This window comes from Aulonocara sp. 'chitande type north' Nkhata Bay, linkage group LG23 (genome assembly GCF_057382095.1).
Source record: "Aulonocara sp. 'chitande type north' Nkhata Bay isolate Kocher_YH1m ecotype deep benthic linkage group LG23, A_spYH_male_GT1.1, whole genome shotgun sequence".
In the NCBI taxonomy this organism is placed as follows: domain Eukaryota; kingdom Metazoa; phylum Chordata; class Actinopteri; order Cichliformes; family Cichlidae; genus Aulonocara; species Aulonocara sp. 'chitande type north' Nkhata Bay.
This window is the reverse complement of record NC_141365.1, coordinates 18841144-18866210: the sequence shown is the minus strand read 5'-3', so window position 1 is coordinate 18866210 and position 25067 is coordinate 18841144. Positions and strand designations below refer to the sequence as shown.

At 41.8% G+C, this 25067-nt stretch overlaps 1 protein-coding gene across 1 annotated transcript; it reads left to right on the top strand.

The window, feature by feature from the left end:
• The first annotated feature begins 12116 nt into the window (after positions 1–12116).
• Positions 12117–23450, top strand: LOC147301523 (protein NLRC3-like). The gene is made up of 8 exons (XM_086284660.1): positions 12117–12287; positions 14416–16213; positions 16933–17106; positions 17327–17500; positions 18183–18356; positions 19953–20126; positions 21557–21603; positions 21776–23450. The coding sequence occupies exons 1-8, from the start codon at positions 12209–12211 to the stop codon at positions 22315–22317; spliced, it is 3162 nt and encodes a 1053-aa protein (XP_086140786.1). The 5' UTR covers positions 12117–12208; the 3' UTR covers positions 22318–23450.
• Positions 23451–25067: the final 1617 nt, after the last annotated feature.

The following is a 25067-nucleotide window of genomic DNA, read 5'->3' as shown; positions in this document are numbered from 1 at the left end:
ATGGCTGTGTTACGTCACTTGGCTGAGTTAAGGCCACAAGGTATCTTTAAATAAACTCTAATTATGAAGTCACATACTTAGGGCACACCCTCTCAGGTGAAGGCAGAAAGCTACAAAACAAAGGAACAGAAGCTATACAAAATGCGCCACAGCCACAAAACTAAGCATTCACATTCTTTCTGTCAGTGAGCCTGAGTTATGACCTTGGCTCCCTGTTTTTCTGCTCCCGTGCAATGTGCTCTGTTGTTTCTACAATGAAAAAAAAAAAGAGAGAGGCCCTGACTCTTTGAATATAATATTCTCTTCATAACTTAGCAGTATGAAATGTCATGAAACAGTGGAACTCACTCACACTAAATCAGCAGTATAGGATAATACAAACCTATCTAATAAATCTATTATTTTCACATTCTTTTAACTCAGAAGTATGATGCAAACTAAAACTACATACTGATCACACAAGAAGTATGATATGGCCTACAGCAGTATCATGATTCACTCCTTTTGATTACAGGTATAATGTAATATATAACAGCATAATAATCTCAAGCACATTTACCTTTCCTAACACACGTGAGAGAAAGGTTAAGAAAATGCCCTTTTGGGTGAGAGAGGCCCAGAGGCCCTGAATGCACGCGTACTAACACACATACATGCAATGAAGAACAGCTTACACTATAGCACACACTATACATGCGCCTGTATCTCTCATTGGAGTTTGGTTATCAAATGCTGAATTTATCCACTGCTGACATTTAACTGTCCGGCTCGAAGGACCAAAATAAATGTCAAGAGATTTATTCTAAATGACACTTCTTCAGCTGAGAGTCTAAGAGTGAAGACACACACAGACGCTGCAGTTTTAACTTGCAAGGGCGTTTCACAGAGCGCTCACATCAGAGAGTGGGGCCCTGTGATCAGCACCCTGTTCTTGCACTTGTCTTTTATTTATACAGAAGGAAAATGAAAACATTTGTTCAGTGGAATGCTGATACGTGAGCATGTGCGTATGTGATTGTGCGTGTGTGTGTGTGTGCGAGGTCAGAACTGCTTGTTCAACTTCTTACTATCGCTGTGGGAAGATTCAGATAGAAATATCAGAACACGTTTTATAAAGAACAATCAGTTCTGAACAATGAAAAGGACAATCAGTTCTAAGCAGGGAAAAGGTCATCATGCAGTATTCTATCACATGTAAACTTATATCATTAAAAGCTTATACTGACTACTAAGTACAATTTTCCCTTAACAACTGTGATCAGTACTTTAGTTTGTCTCCTGTGTGCACTGCTGAGGCTTCATCAAAGAGGAAACCTGTCTGTGCGAGTGGTGCTACTTTAAAGTATCACAGCCCAGAGCAGGCAGTTTGCTCCGCTTCTCCTAAGTCACGTGACTCAGCAGCACCAGATAAGCTAGCGTGCTCCATAACCATGACAACACACACACACAGAGCACTCAGAGACAGGAAGTGGTTCTGTGTGATCAGGCTGAAGATGAAACACATTTATACAAGCATATGAAAACTCGTGCATAAAAACGCCGAGCTACACAAGCAGAGAGAGGAAGATGGACACCCCCCCCCCCCCCCCCCCCCCCCACCACCTGCCTACAGCATCCCACAGGACCCCACAGACCCAGAGGTCACTCGTCTTTAACTGTGACAGAGAGTATCCAGGTGATATTCGAGTTACTTTCAAAGTGCAACTAGATCATTCTTACTTGATCGTTTGATAATTTCTGTTGTGGGTTTTAACTCATTAATAGTCCAAACAATAACAAAATAATACCAATAATCCAAAGGGACTAATTCAATTCAAATACTCATTATTTTAAGTATTATTATTAATTTAGCAGCAAGGCAACAATAAGAGTAAACAAAACAATAATAAAAATCCAAATGAACATTCCTCAGCACGTTTCTCATAAATGGCCAAAAGTCCATTTTGCCAGAGCCCTGAGAGTTTGCTGCAAGTTTTTGCTAAAAGTCCCAACCGGTTCTTGTTCTTCAGAGTCATGTTACTGAACCAGGCAGCAATACAGAAAGAAATAACAGATTCAATAAAACTTTAGTAAAACAAGGAAAGAATTTCAGATGAGACATTAAAATATGTCATTTTCCTTAAAAAAATGCTTGTTGAAATGTCGCGGCAAAATGTCGAGGAAAAGGACCAATTTTTTTAAATGGACTAACAATGAGGTGGAGTTGTTGCTGCGAGTAACACAAAAGTACAAAGTTGCAAAAGCGAGAGAGAATTAAAGAATTTGAAGAAAAGCTGTCTGGAGCAAGTATAAACTGATATTAATCTTTAATAGGGCTGTCAAAATTGAGAGCAAATAAAAGCTGTATAATGCTGCTGTATAATGCTATGATTGTTTAATTGGTCACATGTTTGCATCACATGACTAAAATGCGTCATTCGAAAGTCTCAGTTTTCGCTGTCCACACTGCGACGCGAAAGCACCGTCTCAAATGTATTCGTTTTCGAGAGTGCTCAGAAGATATCAAAGTCCTCATGGAATATGTGCTCTTATTGTGAAAATCCAGGGCTCTACTTCTCCATTAGAGGTAGAGCCCTGACTCCTTCCAGGTAGGGAAAACAGTTTGAATTCAAGTGCCACTACAATAGAAACATAGTGTTAGGGCTGTGACAGGACAGAAAGCCTCCAACAAACATTTCTGCGTGTTTTTAAAGTTCAGACTCCATTTCTGCTTTTACTTAATCCCAACTTCCTCATTGACGCCTCTCTGGGAGTTTCCTATTTGATCAAAGAGGAACACTTTACTTTCTGAAACTCTGTGTCACATGATCGTCTCCAGCACAAACAGCACAAATTTGCCATTCACTGTAATGGACTCACAGCTGGAGTGTTTCTTTTCCATCATTTTTGTGAGCAAAATCTGAGAATCAGCAGCAGCAGGTTTGAATTTGTTTTCTCTCAGACAGCAGTTTGTTCTTTAAAAGTTTGAACTGCTTCTGTAACTTAAAGAGACTGAAAGTTCCTTCAGGACTTTTCTTTTTCTGCTCTCTTTAAATTATTCAGCTTTATTTGAATATTTTCCTTTTTTCACTGCTGCACTCACACCCACCCAGAGGTCGTCTCACACTTTCTCCTTATCGTCTTGATGATGAACATTGTGGTTAAAATTCCCCACTAGTGTTAACTTTATTCTGATGGCAAGATGGAGTTCACAGAGTTTGTAATTGTAGAGAAATAATCAATTAATTTTGAGCATACAATCTTCAAGCAGAAACCTCAGAAAGCCTTTTGGGTTAAAAAGGTTAAAGGTCTTCAAGAGTGCCATATATTATACAGGGCTCTAGACTAACTTTTTGCCATGGGCGTACCGGTACAAAAGTTAGGCGCACACAAATTTTCTAATAATTTATATAATATAATGTGTTTTTCTGGATACACTGTGCTTTTTCAGCATTCAAAGATTGATGACACCGTGTCAGAGCACTGGCTATGAATTTCAGATGGATCAGGCCTTAACTTAACAGAAAAGTTAGCAATAGTTCTTTTCCTATTACAGCTACATCCACTTCTGTCGTCCCTAGGCTGCTCACTAGGGCTGGGTATCATCACTGATTTCTATAATCCATTCGATTCCGGTTTTCAAAGTCCCGATTTGATTCAACTTAGCCTCAGACAGTCAGAAATATTATAATTCTGATCATTTATCAGTACTGACTTCATCAGAATTGTGAACATCACAGCAGATGCCTTTGTGTGAAAGTAACTGAGAATAAAACAGAAAAACATGAAGGAGATTTTCCTGGTCTGGCTTTTAATAGCAGATAACCTTAAAAATATTCTACAATGTTCTGCATATAAAGTTTAAATTTCTTCAGTATTGAACAACAGAAAAAATAGGCTTTCTTGTCCGAGGTCATTTAAGTGAGAAAAAGAAAAAGAAAAGAAAAAGACAGCACCCACAGCGCTGTAAACAACGGTAGACTGGTGGGTAATAAGCGAATGAATAATACAGAAAACAGAGATTAGAGACGGGAAACTGTTCTTGAAGTACAGAGAGAGAGAGAGAGAGCTAGCTGTGCATGAAGTGTGATTTTAATAGTCGTGGAAGCAAAACGGCAAAATTTATGATGACATTGATCAAATGTGAAGCGCAGTTTGCTGCTTCTTTTGCTGCTGGCTCGGTGAATTTTGGTTGGAGAGACAAAACCTGCAGCTCAGAATCAGCGCAAAAAGACGTAATCACAGCGCGGACCGGACGCATCAGAATCGCTAAGCTCCAACAGCGTGTCCGTCTACGGGCCGTCGGGTGAGAAAGCCGAGAAAGACAAAGTTGATTCTGATGCGTCAGTCCGTTTACGTCTTTGTGTGGAATCCGTGTACCTGCTCTCATCTGCTGTTTGGTTGTTGTTGAAATGGTTTTGTGAGCTTTAATCCGAGAATCTGGCGTTTCTGGCAAAACACAGTTATATTTAAAAGTCGATTCAGGATTTAATGAATTGATATCGCTTTATTCAAGCTACTCACCTCCCACTTCCACCTGCACTTTCAACTGGACCACGGCCAATCAGAGAGGTCCCGCCCCTTACTATCTCTGATTGGTTTAGTCCACAATCGGGGCAAAATGTGTGTCTGTTGTTGACCACAGGGAAGGTTGCAGATTTTTTTTTTTTTTGCCACCCGAACAGTTGGTCGCACAGGTGCAACCAAATATTTTTTTTTAGTCGCACCACTGAAAAATTTGGTCGCATTTGCGACCAAATTGGTCGCACTCTAGAGCCCTGTTATATATTCAGAAAAGCTTTCACCTACGACAACTCCACAAACTACAACACAACATGTGTGCATGATGGATAACTTGACAGCCTCACAAATATGAAGCCTAAAATACTGCATTGTTGCAGCACATGTAATGCAAGTCAATAACAAAGGCTAAGGGATATTTGGAATTTGGAAGGGAAATGAGTGCAATCAAACAACAATATATCACCTACAGTATTATATTAATTTTATTTTATGACATCTGGCCCTCAAAATATCTGCTGAGAAAGATTCTGGCCTTTGAACAAGGTTTTGGGTGTATGTGGTCCAAGCACTAAACCTTTCGCATACATGAAATCATATTTGATTTTTTTTTTTGATTTTATTGATTAGCATTCAAATTCAAATCTCAGTGAAAACAGTGAAAAAAAACAAAACAGTGAAAACAGAACAAAAATCTACCATAAAGAAAGAAAGCATGAGACAAGGCTAATCAAAAGGTATTGGCTGAAGCATTTGCTTATTACGCCAACCCTTTTCACAAAATATCTTTTTGTATGCAGCTCCTGTACACAGGGCTTGAAGAAAATAATAAAACAAAGCAAAAACCAAACAAACAAACAAACCAACAATAAAAAAATAAATAAATAAAAAACTTTCCACCTTAGATAAGTAACTACATCAAAGCAAAAGAATCAAGAGGTTATTTTTTTTCTCCTTTTTGCTCTTTTCATTCTTGATTTATATATTTTTCTAATACTCTATTTTTAAACATGTTTTTAAACAAGGAAAATGAACTACACCTTTTTAAATCACTGTCATAACTATTCCACAGGTTAACTCCTCTAACAGAAACACATCTCTGCTTTATATTTGTCCTTATCTTGTTTTTTTTAAAGAAATCTGTTCCCCTTAAGTCATATTGACTCTCTCTGACTTTGAACAGCTTCTGAGTACTGGGGCAAAGCAAGTTATTTTGTGCTTTATACATTATCTGTGCCATTTTATATTCAACTAAATCATAAAATTTCAGGGTATTCAGATTAATAAACAAAATGTTAGTTGGTTCTATATAGTTTGATTGGTTTATAATTCTTATAGCTCTTTTTTGTAACTTGAAAATATGAAGAGTGTTCGTTTTATGTCATGGGCCGTGGCGCGCGGGCACGAAAGGATCCAGGCGCAGACTCCGAGCTAACAGAAAGACACTTTATTGAAACAACGAAAGGCGACCCGGGGAAATTAGAGAGCAAAACAGAAACTAAAAACCCGGGGAAACAATGACACGAGGAAGCCGGGATTGGGACGGCGGGGGGCTGCAATAGAAAGGGGAGATGATTACTAGGGAGCCAGGAAGCGGGGAAAACATATCAGGACTGAGTTAGAGTAGGGGCTTACGATAGAACGGGACCGTGGGAGCTCGGGAGGGAAGTGTGGCAGTCCGTGGGGGCAGGAAGTCCGTGGGAATGGCGAGTGGGCCAGGTGAGCACCGCGAGATCCAGTTGAGCCAGAGGACAGGCAGGTAGCAGACGCCGAGTAGAAACCTGGACAGAAGTAGGCAGGTTAAACAAAGTTCCAAGCAGAAGAGAATGCACACTTTTCGTGGAAGTCTGGTTACCACTGTGGGGATGACTAACGGACTGGCATGGAGCATCCGTCAGCGCCGGATTAAGTGGATCTCCGTGTAATCACCGTGATGGAGAGCAGGTGTGCTGGTGATGGCCCAGCCCGGGGGTGTGGCTACCCGAGCATCACGCATTCCACAGACACAGGACCACGGACCATGACAGTGCCCCCCCCTCAAGGGTCCCCACCAGGGGACCGACCGGACTGCGGCCTGCGGAGAGAAGCGCGGAACTCAGCGATGAGGGACGGGTCCAGAATGAAGGAACGCGGAACCCAGAGGCGGTCCTCGGGACCGTACCCCACCTAGTCCACCAGGAACTGCCACCCACGCCCACGCCGGCGCTCAGCCACGATGCGCCGGACCGCATAGGCCGGGTGACCGGCGACAAGCCGGGCGGGAGGAGGGGGCTCGGACGGAGGGCACAACGGGCTGCGGTGGACAGGTTTGACCTGGGAAACGTGGAACGTGGGATGTATGCGCCAGGAAACAGGGAGCTTGAGCCGAACTGCTGCCGGGTTAACAACCGCATCAACTTCATACGGGCCAACGAAGCGGGGGGCCAGCTTCCGGGAGGACACACGCAGCGGAATGTTTTTGGCGGCCAGCCAGACCTTCTGCCCCGGCTGATAGTCGGGGGCAGGGGTGCGACGGCGGTTGGCATGGCGTGTGTGCTGTTCCTTCGTCCGCAGGAGAGCTTGGCGGGCCCTGAGCCAGACCCGCTGGCAGCGCCGGAGATGGTGCTGAGCAGAGGGGACTGCGAGACCGAGTTCGTCTTCAGGGAAAAGAGGAGGCTGATAACCGAGGGATGCCTCGAACGGGGACAAACCCGTGGCAGACGAGGTAAGTGAGTTGTGTGCATATTCAACCCAGGGCAGAAAGGTGACCCAGGAAGTGGGGTTTTGGGACGCCATGCACCGTAGCGCAGCCTCTAGCTCCTGGTTAAGCCGCTCGGTCTGGCCGTTAGATTGCGGATGGAAACCCGAGCTTAAACTAACTCTCGCGCCCAAAATGGAACAAAAGGTCCTCCACACTTGCGAAGTGAACTGTGGGCCTCGGTCTGAGACGATGTCAAGGGGAATACCATGGAGCCGGAACACATTCTCAATTAGGGCTTGGGCTGTGTCAGGGGCAGAGGGTAGTTTCGGTAGCGGGACGAAGTGGGCGGCTTTAGAGAACCGGTCGATGATGGTGAGGATGACGCTCTTTCCCGAGGAACAAGGAAGACCGGTAATGAAATCTAATGAGATATGAGACCAAGGCCGGTGAGGCGTGCTGAGCGGGTGGAGCAGGCCCGCTGGGTGCTTAGTGGACAATTTGTTGCGGGCGCAGACAGTGCAGGCAGCCACGTACTCCCTCGCATCTTGTCGTAAAGTCTTCCACCAGAAATGCCGTTTGAGAAGACCAATGGTTCTGCTCACGCCAGGGTGACACGAAAAACGTGCAGTGTGGATCCAATGGATTACCGCTCCGCGGGCAGCAGCGGGGACAAAACGCCGTCCGGGGGGTCCGGTACCAGGGTCAGGGTCTCCCGGGAGGGCCTGGCGGATAACCTCCTCAACATCCCAGGAGAGGGCGCCCACCACACAGGTTGGGGGGAGAATGGTGGTTGGTGACGATGTCTCCGTGTCTGGGGAGTACTGGCGGGAGAGCGCATCTGGCTTGGCATTCCGTGAACCTGGGCGATACGAGAGAGTGAAGTTAAAGCGGGTAAAAAACAGGGACCAGCGGGCTTGGCGAGAGTTTAACCTTTTAGCAGTCCTAAGATAAATTAGATTCTTATGGTCCGTCCATATGAGAAAAGGTTGCTCGGCTCCCTCCAGCCAGTGGCGCCACTCCTCCAAGGCGAGTTTTATGGCCAAGAGCTCCTTATCGCCTACGTCATAATTTCTTTCAGTAGGGGTGAGCCGGCGAGAGAAGTAGGCGCACGGCTGGAGCTTACCTTGAGGCCCAGACCGCTGAGAGAGAACAGCCCCGACTCCAGTGTCGGACGCGTCCACCTCGACGATGAATTGTTTGGTGGTGTCTGGGTGGAGCAGAATGGGCGCCGTAGTGAACAATGCCTTTAATTTGGTGAACGCTGTGTGGGCCTCCAGGGGCCAGGTGAAAGGTACCTTAGGAGAAGTGAGGCGAGTGAGAGGTGCGGCGACGTGGCTGTAGTTTCGAATGAAACGTCGGTAGAAGTTCGCGAACCCAAGAAAGCATTGGAGCTTCTTCCGCGAATCCGGGACTGGCCACTCCAGAACCGCCTTGATCTTAGCTGGGTCCGTCTTCACCTGTCCTCCTGCTAAGACATAGCCCAAAAAGGAAACCGATGAGGCGTGAAACTCGCATTTTTCTGCTTTGACAAACAGTCTGTTTTCCAGTAACCGTTACAGGACGCTCCGGACGTGAACGTGATGCTCCTCCATGGTCCTGGAAAAAACGAGGATGTCATCCAAGTATACAAAAACAAACACGTTCAGGAAGTCTCGGAGCACATCATTCACTAGCGTCTGAAAAACCGCAGGGGCGTTAGTTAAGCCGAATGGCATAACCAAATACTCGAAGTGGCCCAGTGGCGTGTTAAAAGCGGTTTTCCACTCGTCCCCCTCCCTTATTCAAACCAGATGGTATGCGTTTCACAGGTCCAGTTTTGTGAAAACGGTGGCTTCCTGGAGAGAGCCAAAAACAGAGTTAATCAACGGAAGAGGGTACTTGTTCTTTACGGTGATGTCATTTAAGCCCCGGTAGTCAATGCACGGCCGCAACGAACCGTCCTTTTTCCCCACGAAGAAGAAGCCCACAGCGACTGGGGAAGAAGAGGGTCGAATGATACCGGCCGCGAGTGATTCTCGGATGTAGTTTTCCATAGACTCCCTCTCGGGGCGAGACAGGTTGTACAACCGGCCGGAGGGCAGCGGGGCACCAGGTAGCAGGTCGATGGCGCAGTCATAGGGGCGGTGTGGTGGCAGAGAGCAAGCCTTGTCTTTGTTAAACACTTCCTGTAAGTCGTGGTACTCGGGTGGGATGGAGGAAAGGTCAGGTGCTTGTGTAACAGGTGGGGTCGGGTTAGTGGGTGGAGCGAGAACTGCTGATCTCAGGCAATTAGCAAGGCAGAACAAACTCCAACTGGCGATCTTGCTTCCTGCCCAATCAATGTGGGGATTATGTCTTTGCAGCCACGGGTAGCCTAACACGAGCGGGGTGTCGGGAGACGGGAAGGTAAAGAACGAAAGCGATTCGTTATGGTTCCCGGAAGTGACTAATGTCACGGGAGCAGTCTGATGAGTGATGTAAGCAAACACTTGTTTATTCAGCGCTGACGCAGGGAGGGGAGGTTCCAACAGAGTGAGTGGAATTTCCAGCTCTTTAGCCAGTCTTTCATCCATGAGATTCTGCTCCGCCCCAGAATCCACTAATGCGCTGCATGTGACAGTCTTTTTATTGGTTATTATGGCAACGGACACAATCAATCGGGGTCTAATAGTATTCAATGTGCAGCCCACCCGTATCCCCGAACCTACCGGTGAGCTGGTCCGTTTGGGCGAACCGGGCAGCTGGCGATGCGGTGTCCCGGCTTCCCACAGTATAAGCAGTCCCCGGCCCGAAAACGGCGTTCCCTCTCCTCCGGCGAGAGCCGAGAGCGCCCGATCTGCATCGGCTCCGGCGGAGGAGGAGACTGTGAGCGAGCGCACGCCGCTGGAGAGCTAAAAGGGGACAGGGGCGGTGACACGCGAAATTCTGGGTGCAACACGGGTTTCGGTGGCTTGGACCGCCGTTCGGCCTCCCTCTGGGGAAACAATGACACGAGGAAGCCGGGATCGGGACGGCGGGGGGCTGCAATAGAAAGGGGAGATGATTACTAGGGAGCCAGGAAGCGGGGAAAACATATCAGGACTGAGTTAGAGTGGGGGCTTACGATAGAACGTCCCGTTCTATCGAGCTCGGGAGGGAAGTGTGGCAGTCCGTGGGGGCAGGAAGTCCGTGGGAATGGCGAGTGGGCCAGGTGAGCACCGCGAGATCCAGTTGAGCCGGAGGACAGGCAGGTAGCAGACGCCGAGTAGAAACCTGGACAGAAGTAGGCAGGTTAAACAAAGTTCCAAGCAGAAGAGAATGCACACTTTTCGTGGAAGTCTGGTTACCACTGTGGGGATGACTAACGGACTGGCGTGGAGCATCCGTCAGCGCCGCATTTAGTGGATCTCCGTGTAATCACCGTGATGGAGAGCAGGTGTGCTGGTGATGGCCCAGCCCGGGGGTGTGGCTACCCGAGCATCACGCATTCCACAGACACAGGACCACGGACCATGACAGTTTTATATGCATTACCCCATATCTCCAGACAGTAAGTCATATATGGAAGCAACAGAGTACAATAAAGTGTGTATAATGATTTTTTGTTCAGGACATGCGTTGTTTTATAGAGAATAGCAATGGTTTTTGACATTTTTGTTTTCACGTGGTTTATATGAGACTTCCAACTCAGCTTATCATCAATTATCACTCCAAGAAATTTATTTTCGTACACTCTTTCAATTTCAATTCCATTAACCCTTATTTTAGATACATTTTTCATTTGTCTAGTGCCAAAAATAATCAATTTTGTTTTCTTTATATTTAATGATAACTTATTTACATCAAACCAGTTTTTTAATATATTTAACTCCTTTTCCGCTGTAGTCAGAAGCTGTTCTAAGTTTTTACCTGAGCTCATATGATGTGAGACATGACTGTGTTCACTGTTTCTTCTGGTAAAATCATCTTCTCATGTTTTTATAGAAATATGATGAAAGAACCACCAATCAAAGCAGCTTCTTTAGCAGGTAGGAGATCAGTGGTTTTTCTGATGAGATCTATTGATTAATAGACCCAAGGTAGATACCTTTTCTTATTTTTTTGTTTTTTTTATTTATTCATTTATCCAACAGCATTTACATCTTCTTATGTAAATATGCATGTATTTGCCTAAAACACTTTTATGGTCATCATTACATTTCAGCGAAGGACACTGTCTCAGCTGGACTCTGGACACGCACACACATACACTTACACTGATAAGCACGCACTCATCCCCCTCCCTTTCCAAACGCCTTCGATGCTTGTTTCCTGTGGGGGAAGACGGCGGGTCTGCGTGCCGCGCTGAAATGGTAGTGCTGTGTAGGACGACTGCTGTGTTCCTTCGGATTACCCCCCACCCCCCTATCCAACCCCTGTGGCTTGTCACGTGCTCTAATGTTGTGATGTGGACATTAATGTGCTCTCTGTGCAGAGGAGTTTTTTTTTGCTTCCTGTTCTCATGCTGTCCTCCCACAGGTGCCCAGCGTGAGAAGAGGTCTCTTTTTTTCCTCTTGTACTTTTCCCACTGTCGTGTACTTTTTCAGTGTCTTCTCTGTAACGCTGCCGATCTCCGACTGTATTCCCATGTGATGTCTTTGTTGTCTGTGTAAGTCGGGGGGGGGGTTTCCTATTCCTCTGCGGGGCAACCTGCATATGGCCAATAAAGCATTCATTCAATTCATTCATTCATTCATTCATTCATTCATTCAATTCAGTTCTTTCAATTCATCCACATGTGTTGCAACCTGGCTCAACCCTTCTTTGGCACACGCTTAAACATTTGAGTGATAGACATGTTTACATGTTTTTATTTTTCCCATAGAGGAGGAGCTTGCCAGGGTGCGGTCAGCCTTTGTTTGGAGGGTGTCAACAGAAATCCTTAAACAGCTCCTGGAGGCCCTTGTAAGTGACGGTGTTTTAAATGAATTGGAGAAAGAATTGATACTGGAGAAGAACCCAGTCAGAGCAGATAAGGCACGCTGCTTCATCGACACAGTGAGGAAGAAAGGGGACAAAGCCAGCAGGACAATGATCAGATATCTTCAGACTATAGATCTCTCCCTTTTCTCTCAGCTGCATTTATACTCTGATTCATCTGCTCAACAAGGTGAGGTCACTTTTTTTCTGCAAGAATGGTCTCTTTGCATGATTTATTGAGATGTGAGAGAGTTAACCCTCACAATACAATGTAAGAAAAAGGAGAGGGCAAGAACATCATTCTTTGTCATACATTTGTATTTGTTAAAGTGTTGTTCACAAAGAAAACATTTTTGAAGTGCTGTGGAGTAATTTTGAAGGCCGTCATAAATCTATGGCCAGTCTGACTACAAACTTGCTTAGCAACATGTTGAAACTGACGAACTGAAAAATAATACGGCAGAATAGGATAAATGTTGTACTTGTTTTGTGTGTTGTACTTAAAGAGATAAACAAAATTATTATACTTTAGTATTATATTATACCAGAATATTTAACAAATTTATTTTACATATCTGTTTAACTTAAAATAGACTACTCAGAATCACTCTTTGAAATACATACTACGACCACTGTCTGAAAACTTTAGTTATATTTAAGGCCAGTCGTATTTAATTGTTAAAACCATGCTAATTGATTCTTAAAAAACGTCCAAGTTTCATTCATGTGACTTGAGTGTTTCAGAAATCCTTTAAGAAAAATTATTCAATTTTAAAAGTAACAATTGACAGATCCCTATTCCCATTTAAAGTAGGAATTTAATGTGAATTGCTGAGCATTCCTTAAGATGCTTCTTTTAAACAGCTGAGTTAGCAGTAGGAGGACATTATGACACTTTATGTGATAAATTTTGGGAGTAAAATTTGAAGAAGTGGCCCAGAGAACTGGAAACTTGTTTAGCCTGGACATGTGGGCATTGCTTACCTATGAAAAGCCACAAAGCCCAATATAATTTTATAAACTTAAAGATTCCTAACAGTTTTGTGATTATCTGTAGCACTCCAGACTGAGCATCACTTTACTGAATGAAGCCAAATGTGTTTTTCATGACCTTAGGGTAAAACAAGTGTACAGAATATAACAAACCAAACAAAGAAAGGATGTGAAGAGACAGGAACCTCTGACAGCACTGAGCAGCTCCTTCAGTGGGAGACTGCGGCACCCACGGTGTGGGACGGAAAGATTTCGCAGGTCTTTCCTCCCCACTGCAGTCAGACTCCATAATAAAGACTTTAACTGATCAAACACACACATCCATACATATGCAATAATACTAAGTGCAATAATCCTTTCTGTCATCGTTGTATTTTTACTCAGTTGTATATAGCATTTGTATTTGTATTCTATTTTTATCTTATTGTATATTTATTTTATTTTATTCTACTGTATATAGTATTTTATTTTATTCTATTCTGTACAGTTGTGTACTGTATTTATTCTTATTGTATCCTAATTTTTGCCTCATAACTTTTGCACTGTCCACTTCCTGCTGTGACAAAACAAATTTCCCACGTGTGGGACTAATAAAGGTTATCTTATCTTATCTTATCTTATCTTATCTTATCTTATCTTATCTTATTTAGCAACCAACATTTTCAGTCCCCCTGAAAATGCTACATTCAGATGAACAGTACTAAATTTTGGGGATTAACTTACCCGGGTGATTGTGCATGCATTAAGCATTAAGAGTTCCTTTCACTGGAACTAAGGGGCTGAGCCCAACTCCTGAAGAACAACTTGCAGCTGCTTGGTCATGGAAACTCATTACATGAAGCTCTCAATGCACTGTGTTTCAGCTAAGCTAAAGGCCACTTGAAATTTGGAGCTATCCAAAAAGTTGGGCACCACTACACACTATATGCCTGACCATCGGCAGATGCCACTCTGTGATTTTACCTGGCCTAGCACTTTGTGGCTGAAGTGTTATCATTCCCATTCACTTCCACTTTTTTAATAGATGGCAGTGAGGAAATTTCATAACAGGACTTATTCCACATATGGGACATATGCTATTGTGGTAGCATGTTGGACCTATTCTTTCACAAGTGTTTGTAGAAGCAGTCCAGATGCTTAGTTTTATACACACGGACATGGAAGTGATTAGAGCACCTAAATTCAATCATTTAAATGAGTGAGTGGATACTTTTGGCAATGTAATGCACTCACTCACTAAGTCTTGCTTCTTTCTTTGATGTTGTTTGGACTACTTTAGAACTGACTTTGATCTGCTGTTAATTATATTTATTCTTTTACTTCAGAGGCTCTTCAAAATTGTCAGCCGAAACTTAAATCTAAACTGAAGAAGAAGTTCCAGTGTGTGTTTGAGGGGGTTGCTAAAGCAGGAAACCCAACCCTTCTGAATAAGATCTACACAGAGCTCTACATCATAGAGGGAGGGACTGCAGAGGTCAATGAGGAACATGAGGTCAGACAGATTGAAACTGCATCCAGGGAGCCAGATAGACCAGAAACAACAATCAGACAAGAAGACATCTTTAAAGACTCATCTGGAAGAGATGAACCAATCAGAACAGTGCTGACAAAGGGAGTGGCTGGCATTGGGAAAACAGTTTTAACTCAGAAATACACCCTCGGCTGGGCTGAAGACAAAGCCAACCAGGATATCCAGTTCATATTTCCATTCACTTTCAGAGAGCTGAATGTGCTGAAAGAAGAAAGGTTCAGCTTGGTAGAACTTGTTCATCACTTCTTTACTGAAACCAAAGAAGCAGGAATCTGCAGCTTTGAAGACTTCCAGGTTGTGTTCATCTTTGATGGTCTGGATGAGTGTCGACTTCCTCTGGACTTCCACAAAACTACAATCCTAACTGACACTAGAAAGTCCACCTCAGTGGATGTGCTGCTGATAAACCTCATCAGGGGGTACCTGCTTCCCTCTGCTCACCTCTGGATAACCACACGACCTGCAGCAGCTAATCAGATCCCTCCTGACTGTGTTGACATGGTGACAGAGGTCAGAGGATTCACTGACCCGCAGAAGGAGGAGTACTTCAGAAAGAGATACAGAGAAAAAAAGCAGGCTAGCATGATCATCTCCCACATCAAGACATCACGAAGCCTCTACATAATGTGCCACATCCCAGTCTTCTGCTGGATCACTGCTACAGTTCTGGAAAATATTCTGAAAACCAAAAAGGGAGGACAGCTTCCCAAGACCCTGACGGAAATGTATATCCACTTCCTGGTGGTTCTGGCCAAAGTGAAAAAGGTCAAGTATGATGGAGGAGCTGAGACAGATCCACACTGGAGTCCAGAGAGCAGGAAGATGATTGAGTCTCTGGGAAAACTGGCTTTTCATCAGCTGCAGAAAGGAAACCTGATCTTCTATGAATCAGACCTGGCAGAGTGTGGCATTGATATCGAAGCAGCCTCAGTGTACTCAGGAGTGTTCACACAGATCTTTAAAGAGGAGAGTGGACTGTACCAGGATAAGGTGTTCTGCTTCATCCATCTGAGTGTTCAGGAGTTTCTGGCTGCTCTTCATGTCCATCTGACCTTCATCAACTCTGTAGTCAATCTGCTGGAAGAACAACAGACATCGTCCTGGTGGTCAAAAATTTTTAATGCACCAAAACTACAGCATGTCCACCAGAGTGCTGTGGACAAGGCCTTACAGAGTCCAAATGGACACCTGGACTTGTTCCTCCGCTTCCTCCTGGGTTTTTCACTGCAGACCAATCAGACTCTCCTACGAGGTCTGCTGACACAGACAGGAAGTAGCTCACAGACTAATCAGGAAACAGTCCAGTACATCAAGAAGAAGCTCAGTCAAAATCTGTCTGCAGAGAATAGCATCAATTTATTCCACTGTCTGAATGAACTGAATGATCGTTCTCTAGTGGAGGAGATCCAAAAATCCCTCAGATCAGGATGCCTCCCGGTAGATAAACTGTCTCCTGCTCAGTGGTCAGCTCTGGTCTTCATCTTACTGTCATCAGAAAAAGATCTGGATGTGTTTGACCTGAAGAAATACTCTGCTTCAGAGGAGGCCCTTCTGAGGCTGCTGCCAGTGGTCAAAGCCTCCAACAAAGCTCTGTACGTAAATATGTACTAATCCCTGTATTTGTAACATGAAGAGTGTAAATGGTGTTGCCCCCTTTTTAAAAAATGATATAACTTAATGATCATCAGAAAAAAAATCAAATACTTCATTTATAGTTGATAACAGAAATTGCTACTAGGGTGACATGTTTTGGGGTCTTTAACCCACAGTGGTCCTGGGTCTTCAACCTAGAGTTCTGAGTTTTCATTGCTTGGCTCAGAAGCCTCAGCTTTTAATATCAGCCAGATGCACTGCTGAGCATCCCTAGCCTCTGGAGTCTCCATCGAATCCTGTGTTGCCTTTGAACTCGACGCTGCCGCCTGTGGTCACCATGCCACTGCCTGAACTGGAACCCAAACATGAGGTTCTTGTGTCAGTTGAACCTTGGCCTGAGCCAAAGCCTAAGGCTTCCATATCACCTGAACATGAACCAGAGCCAGAGAATCCCAACTAGCCTGCACTTGAGCCTGAGCTCACTAAATCTACCAGTAACTCACTAATTTCAGTCTAGATATATCAATATGATTGTGTTTCTACCAAGAACATTTCAGTGTTTTATTTATTTATTTTTTAGAGTTATAGTTAAGTTTTTCACCTGACCATGAATTGTAATATATGTAGACATTATTAGATTTTCCTGTCTAGGGACAAGGTATAACCTTTTGTGTTTACGTCAAAGTTATTATATTTGGTTGTTTGTTTGTTTTTTCAGACTGAACAGCTGTAACCTCTCAGAGAGGGTGTGTCAAGATCTGTTTTCAGTTCTCAGTTCCCAGTCCTGTAGTCTGAAAGAGCTGGACCTGAGTACCAACAGCCTCGGGGATTATGGAGTGAAGAAGCTTTTAGCTGTGGTGCAGAGTCCACACTGCAAACTGAATATTCTCACGTCAGATAATATTATGTTTTGTTTTTTTAATCAATTGACAAAATTAACCAATTAAAACATTTACATTTTTTATGTAAGTTAGAGTAAAAAAAAATCACGTCTAACCTGCACAGCACAAGACAATAAGGATTCTTTAAAATGCAATGACTAATTATTACTATTGATCCTGGTTGCATTATAACAATGTAGTCATTTGTATTGTTCATGTCTTCATTTTCAGATTGAGCATCTGTAACCTCTCAGAGAGCAGCTGTGAATCTCTGTCTTCATTTCTCAGCTACAAGTGTTCTAGTCTGAGAGAGGTGAACCTGAGTGTAAGCAACCTGCGCGCTCCAGAACTGAAACTTCTTTCTTCTGGTCTGCAGAGTCGGAACTCTAACTTGAGTAATTTGAGGTCAGATCAAATAACATTTTCTTTGTCAAAATTAATCAATTAAATATTTTGACCAAGGTCATCGACATGCTATTGTATCTTAGCTTGGTGTTAAGGTTTTCTAAAGCAGTGTTTCCAAACCACTGTGCCGTGGCACACCTTTGTGCCACGGAGATTATTTTGTTCCACCTGTTTAGTACTCTAAGCAACTGGCGCGAGTAACAGGCAGAACAATTACATTTTCTTCCACTAGAGGGCAGTACCAGTACCTGCTCTAATTGCCACTAAAACAGAAGAAGACAAAGAAGAAATTACATAATATTCACGCTGTCAGTGAGACAATGCAGCGTGTCATAGCAATAGATAAATATTTGAAAAGAAAAAGTAGTCAGTCTGACCTGGGTCCTGAAGAAAATTCCAACCCAGATAAAGGCCCTAGCATGAGTAGTGGTCAGAAGAAAACAAAAAAGGTATACTGGGGGCAAACTGAGCCAATTCCGCTATGCCTGGTGCATGGGGAAAAATTATAAATATACTTTTTGTGACATTTTTGTTTGGTAGTGTGCTGTGTCATGTTTTTAATGTGAAATATGTGCCATGGCTCCAAAAGGTTGGTAAATACTGTTCTAAAGAAAGAGGACTAAATATTGCTAAACTTCATACTGCACCATATTTGTTTTATTGTTTGTCTTTTATTTTTCAGACTGAGTCACTCTAACTTGTCACAGAGAAGCTGTGGAGCACTGTCCTCAATTCTCAGTTCCCAGTTCTCAAGTCTGAGAGAGCTGAACCTGAGTAACAATGACCTGCAGGATTCAGGAGTGGGGCTTCTGGCTCATGGACTAGAGAGTCCATATTGCACATTGGAAACTCTCAGGTCAGCATTCTAACTTTTCCACTGATCATTTAAAATATAAAATATATTATTGCAAAAAGAGCAGTTTTAGAATACATTTTTCTACAATCTGATTTCTTGAAATTAGATTTTTATCTGATCTGAGTCTCACTTCAGCAGCACTTCCATCCACTTCCATATATGAGAATTATTTTTTGAATTTTTTTCCTGGCATTGTTGTCACATTTATCTGTCTTTAGAAAAGAAAAGAGCTTTCTTTTTTTCTCTCGTTTCATCCAAATGATCAAATTTCTGCTCTCAAATATTGAATTTTTCAAATATTTAGAGAAAAAATGCCCTAATTAACTTATACTAAAAATAGTTTTACATTTTTTATCTGTACCTGAGTGAATTTGCTCCAGGGGCTCCAGGGAATGATTATTCTAAATTGGCCACATGCCTCGTTTAAACATTGACAACTATGAATAAAGCTTGAAGCAGCGCTGAAAGCCGACAGCTCACTGATTCTGATGTTTCGGCAGGTCCGCGCTTTGTGTTTACACCCTTTTTGAGCTGATTCTGAAGCTGCAGGTTTTTATCTCTCTCCAAACAATATTGACTGAACCAGCAGCAAAAGAAGATCCAAACTACGCTTCACATAAACATCGCTATGAATTCCCTCTTAATTTTGCTGTTTTGCTTCCACCACAATAAAATCCCACTTCATGCACAGCTCTCTCTCTCTTTCTCAGTGTACTTCAAGAATAGTTTCAAGTCTAAAAATACGTTTTCTGTATTATTCGCTTGTTTTTTACGCACAAGTCTACCGTTGTTTACAGCGCTGTTAGCCGCTGTTTTTTTCCTTTTTACTTACTTCCGAAAAGAAAACCTAATTTTTGCTGGTCAATACTGAACAAATTAAAACTTTTTAAAATTATGCAAAATTGCAAAACACTTGGCTGTGTCTCCAATAAAACCTCTGTAACTTTGCTTTGCTTCACTTCAGCAGCATCAGGTAATGTTCATATGTTGATCAATGGTTTTCTTTCGTTTTGATCTACTGTAGAATATTTTCATAAAATCCCAGGCCAGGAAAATCACGTTCATGTTTTTCTGTGTTTTATCTTCAGCTTCTTTGACACAAAGGCATCTGCTGTGATACTTACACCTTTGATAAACTCTTGCAAGTGTCAGCTTTCTTTTTATAGATATAAAAATATGTAAATGTACTGATCTGAATTATAATATTTCTAACTGTCTGAGGCAAAATTTTCCCGATTCAAATCAAATTGTGGATCAAATCGATTCGGGACCTTGTGAATCAGAATCGAATCGATTCTAGAAATCAGTGAAGATACCCAGCCCTAGCTATAAGCCTGTTGGTCCACTTCCCATTCCGTCTGTCTCCGCTCCCCTCTTTCCACTCCAGATTCTTTTTTTATGTCACTACTTCGTGTCCTTTACTTTTGTCTTCTCTTGCTTATCTTACACTGATAAACAATTTCAGATGAATGTTGTTGGCTGTTGGTAGTTTTCTCTTTTAAATAAAGCTAAATTAAAGTGAACTGATAAAAATGGATATATGTTATTGTATCTCACAAACAGAATTGTTCATAATTTAGTTTTGTGTGTCTGCAGTCTATCAGGCTGTCTGATCACTGAAGAAGGCTGCACTTCTCTGGCCTCAGCTCTGAGCTCCAACCCCTCCCATCTGAGAGAGCTGGACCTGAGCTATAATCATACCGGAGACTCAGGAATGCAACTGCTGTTGGCTGGACTGAAGGATCCACACTGGAGACTGGACACTCTCAGGTATGGCGAGAATGTCTGATAGAGAAAGAAGAGCTGGAAACATATTCTGTGCTCTGCGCTCACTTCCTGTTTGTTTCAGGAAGATGTGACATAAACAATCACACAATCAGGAACATTTTGCTCACAAGAAAAACACACTTGAAAATGATCAGTGAGGGATCTTAACGTAGGAGGTCTCCAAGGACAATATCTTCAGGGTTAAGTTGTAGAAACAAGTAATATATATCTCAGTACACTTAACAGTGCTGTACTTAAATACATCTATCCCTTTGGTCCTGATTAAGATTAGATTAATTTCAGTATAGAGGGACCTAGGGGATATTATTCAAAGTTTACTACAAACAGGAGATTATGCTGTCCTACCTTGATCACAAAAAAAAACAAAGACTAAAATTTTATAGTGAGAGGTGTGTAGAAGCTGACAACTACACTGAGATGTTTTCTGTAGATTCAAAGTCAAACAACCCTGCAGTATTACATTTATGTATTTCTACTGCTTTTAGAGACAAAGGTCACAATGTGCTTTGAAAAGCCAATACAAACTATAAACAATGCTCTACATAAATAAAAATAGAGATGACCAAGGTGGAAGAGACAGAGGCAGAAAGGAAATGACAAAAAGGAGCGTTTTTTGGCCCAAATACAAAACTCAAAATCAGGAAACACAATGTCAATAAAACAGAAATCCAAAGCAGGTACAGGAAACACTGGGAGCTACTTGCAAACAAGAGACAGGTGAGAGCACACTACGAACATGGACACTATGACACTGAGCTGATGATAAATCCACCATGTCCAGTTGTCGCTGTCTTAGTAATTAATATAACAACTTTTAAAGAATCAAAGATGAAAACTCTTCTAAATCCATTCCAAAGAAACCTCCTGTTTCCACAGACTAATTTCCCTTCAGATGAACAGTACACTCCCTTGCAGTGTTGCACGTGAATTATACTTTGGCATCAGATTTCCATAATACCTTAAGCAATAACCTAATTTTAATCCCAAGCCCCAACCTTAAGTTAACCTGATGTTGACCTTCTCAGAAGTGTAACTACACGTCTGGTAAATATATACCACAATGACTGATGTGGAAGGTTTCAGTGAGGGGCTAAAAAGACTTTCTGATTACAACACAAGTTAGGATATGCCTCAGAAGTGTTAATCAAGCTTAATTCAGAATCAAGTCAGTCAGTCTGATTTTTGATTTCTAGATGAAATCACTGGTTGATAAGCAGTGTGAGTTACAGAAATGAATTTTGTTCCATCACTTTGTGACTGTTGTTGTTTAACTAAAAGACTTGTTAAATACTATGAAATGTTGGACTGTTATTTTATCAGTGTCTAACAGTATGTGTATGAGAGCGATGTAATGTCCATGTGTGCATGCTGAAAGAGACTGTGCTGGTCTGATCCCCCTCTGTTCCTTTCAGGGTGGAGCCTGCTGGTGTCCAATGGTTGACACCAGGTCTGAGGAAGTGTAAGTGTGTTTTTAATGTGATTCATGAAAACAAAGCAGTACACATTCAACCATCTTCAAACTGTCACATCACTTCACATCTCTGATGTCAGGAGTCATTATTAAAGTGTCCATCAATGAACATGTGATGAATCAATAACTGCAGCTGGATTGTGTTTGTTCTCTCCATCAGATTCCTGTCAACTCACAATTGATACAAACACACTACACACAAGCCTCAAACTGTCTGACAACAACAGAAAGGTGATACATGTGGAGGAGGTTCAGTCATATCCTGATCATCCAGACAGATTTGATGTATGGTCCCAGTTGCTGTGTACAAACAATCTAACTGGTCGCTGTTACTGGGAGGTCGAGTGGAGAGGAAACTTTTATATATCAGTGAGTTACAGAAGAATCAGAAGGAAAGGACGTAGTTATGACTGTGGGTTTGGAAACAATGATCAGTCCTGGAGTCTGAGCTGCTGTGATGATGGTCCTCTTCGTGTCTGGCACAATAACAAACAAACACCAATCTCCTCCTCCTCCTTTTCCTCTTTTTACATCTCTAACAGAGTAGCAGTGTATGTGGACTGTCCTGCTGGCACTCTGTCCTTCTACAGAGTCTCCTCTGACACTCTGATCCACCTCCACACCTTCAACACCACATTCATTGAACCTCTTTATCCTGGTTTTGGGGTCTTGTTTCCTGGTTCCTCAGTGTTGCTGTTTTAAACTATTCTAAATTATTTCTTATAAACTTCTTCCTCTTCAGTCCTTTAACACTTGAAACACCAGAAGGGGTCAAAATGACCCCTCCCACAGAAGCAGGAAAACAATGTCCAGGGGTATCCACTGTGACCATGGCTCACAAGTAATCAATAAAAGTCTAAGAAGCTCAGAAGAAATAATTTCCTACTGTCTGGAGAAAACCGCTCACCATCTGATGGATTATTATGTTATGATGAACGCTGACTGGCCTCAGTTCAAATCACCAGGCTACCTGTTGGACATTCTCAGTGAGGGATGCATGGTAGTTTCTTTGGTCTGGGGTATAGTCTTGTTAGAAGAATAGTTGAAGTGTCCACGCCACGTCCTAGCTTATAGCACGCCTCAGAATCAGTTTATTAGAATCAGTTTAGAAACATTTCCACATAGTCTAAATTATGATCAAAGTAACTGGACCGTCCTTTTTTTTTTTTTTATTTGTGTGTTAACTACAGATATTTAAAATCTTTGTGTGTATCTGGAATGAGTACTCTCCGTGTTTTAAGAGGGTACAGGTAAGAGCACTTCTTCTTTTATGTGAAAAAGTGATCATTTTTAAATTAAACAATTAGCATATAATATATTGATGTAGTGGTGATGGGTGCTGACAAATAACTACCTAGAAAATAAACATAAAAGCACAAAAATAGGGAAAGAAATGGGTGTGGGGGGGCACTTCACAATTACCCAATAAGATTTATAAACAAGGTTTTGGTTGTAAACCATTAAATGTTACATGTTTGCCCACCTTCTAGTGACAGTCACTTTGTAAAACATGCAACCATATTTTTGCTTCAAGAAACAGAGAGACATACAGGTAATTTTGCATCCTAATGCATTACTGCACCGTAAACATCAGTCAAAATATTGCGTGGTATTGAAATTGGCAAAAAAGAAAAGTAAATAACCAAAGAAAGGCCTCTCAAAGCTTGGGCCAGCACCCCTCTGAGACCTCCATTCTACAAAAATTGTGAGAACTCACATTTAAATCATTTGAGCTGTTTCTGTAAAACTCTGTCTTGGTTTTATTTGTTGCTGTAGATAGGTAAATGTAGCCGATCACCAAATAAGTAGCGAAAACAGCATTTCTTTTCATTTAAATCTTTTTTTTTTTTTTGGATGAATTGTGGGAAGCTAAAACAGTGTGTTTCAGCAGAGTACTTTTTTTTTTATTATAAAGACTTAAATTGTGAATTGTGCAAGAGTACAAATATGGACATGGATATGAAGTACTCTATTAAACTGTTACTCATAAACAACTAGACCACTTAAGTAGGATACAAGTAATTTTACTACATTTTGCAGCAGCTTAGAGGTAGTTTCCAAAAATCTGCATTATATACATAAAATGTTTGCATGTCAAAAATTTAGATTTACTGTAAACTGTAATATTTATAGAACGTAGTATTTCTTTTATATGTTTTCTTAATGTTTGTTAGCAAAAATAACTTTTTTGTTTATGAGAGAGGATGTAAAAATGCTTTCTTTTTCCCCTTCAATGCATACATACAAGTAACTAATGTATAGCATCAGATCATCTTTAGAGGTTCTTACATTGACTTGCATTAATAAATTCATTATAATAAATGCAATAATATTATTATAATATTTGGCCACCTCAGTTTAGGAGTAAATAAAGCCTAAATTGCATTTAGTCATGCTCACTGTATTAAAATGTATGGACGTTGCTTTTTGCCACTTCAAGCAGGGTTGGTCCCAAAATGATTGTAAACAGATTAATGTCTCCAGAATATGAATAACACACACATGCATAATATGAATAGACAACCACTAAATCATAAAAATCCTCAGAACGTGTGCACGTCAGGGCTGATGTACAAAGAAGAAATTAAATAGTTGCTGGTGATAAACATCGCTTCACCTTTCTTAAAAACCAGAGTGTGACTGAAGACAGAGAGGGCTGTAGGTTATTTCAAGGTCTTGTCTGTTGTGGAAAGTTCAGAAAATTAAAGTTTTTAAAAAGAGGTTAAAAATCCAGTGTGATAAAAGTAAATAATTTTTCAGTTTATGTGAAAAATAAAAGAAAAGAATTTACGTAAGTGCCAGTTCACAGTTTCAGTCGTCTCAGTAGGTTTTATACGGCAAGGTGAGGTTACACAACTATAAAGAGAAACTTTAAGACCCTTTGACCAGAAGGGACAGAAAGGAAGAAAAAAAAATACAATGAAAAATGTAAATGTTTAACATATATCACTATGAAACTTCATCATCGTGATCATAGTGGATAATGGCGATTAACATCATTATTTCTTTACCAGTGTTCTGAAATTGTTTTATTAGATATGCAAATTAGACCTCAACTGTCTAAATATGTGCTATTTTGGATACAGGAACAGAAATCTGAAAACTGCATAAAGCTTGTTTCTAAATATGTTTTCCATTTTGCTGGCTGACTAGAGTCAAACTTTTGTTCTTATCAGTTCATACATCTTAAAATGCAGTAAAAAAAAATCTGTTTTACTACAAATAAAATTATCTGATTCTTTTATTTTGGGATATTTCTGGGTAAAAGAAAAAATAGATGTCACAATAATTCTTACAACAAGCTCAGGATTATATCTGCAGAATTAGGTATGGGCATCTGGAATACCTCATTATCACTAATAGTTATTCTACTGGAAATAATCAGTTTGATTTTGGTGAGTGTGGTGCCTGGGCAGACTGGGCTGGACACCGTATCCACTTGCTGAATTTGA

Excerpts from the sequence above, each read along its gene's own strand:
- LOC147301523 (XM_086284660.1), top strand. The coding sequence starts at position 12,209 with ATGATCAGATATCTTCAGACTATAGATCTCTCCCTTTTCTCTCAGCTG. Across the intron at positions 16,214-16,932 it reads AAAGCCTCCAACAAAGCTCT|ACTGAACAGCTGTAACCTCT; the intron begins GTACGTAAATAT and ends TTGTTTTTTCAG. Across the intron at positions 17,107-17,326 it reads TGCAAACTGAATATTCTCAC|ATTGAGCATCTGTAACCTCT; the intron begins GTCAGATAATAT and ends CTTCATTTTCAG.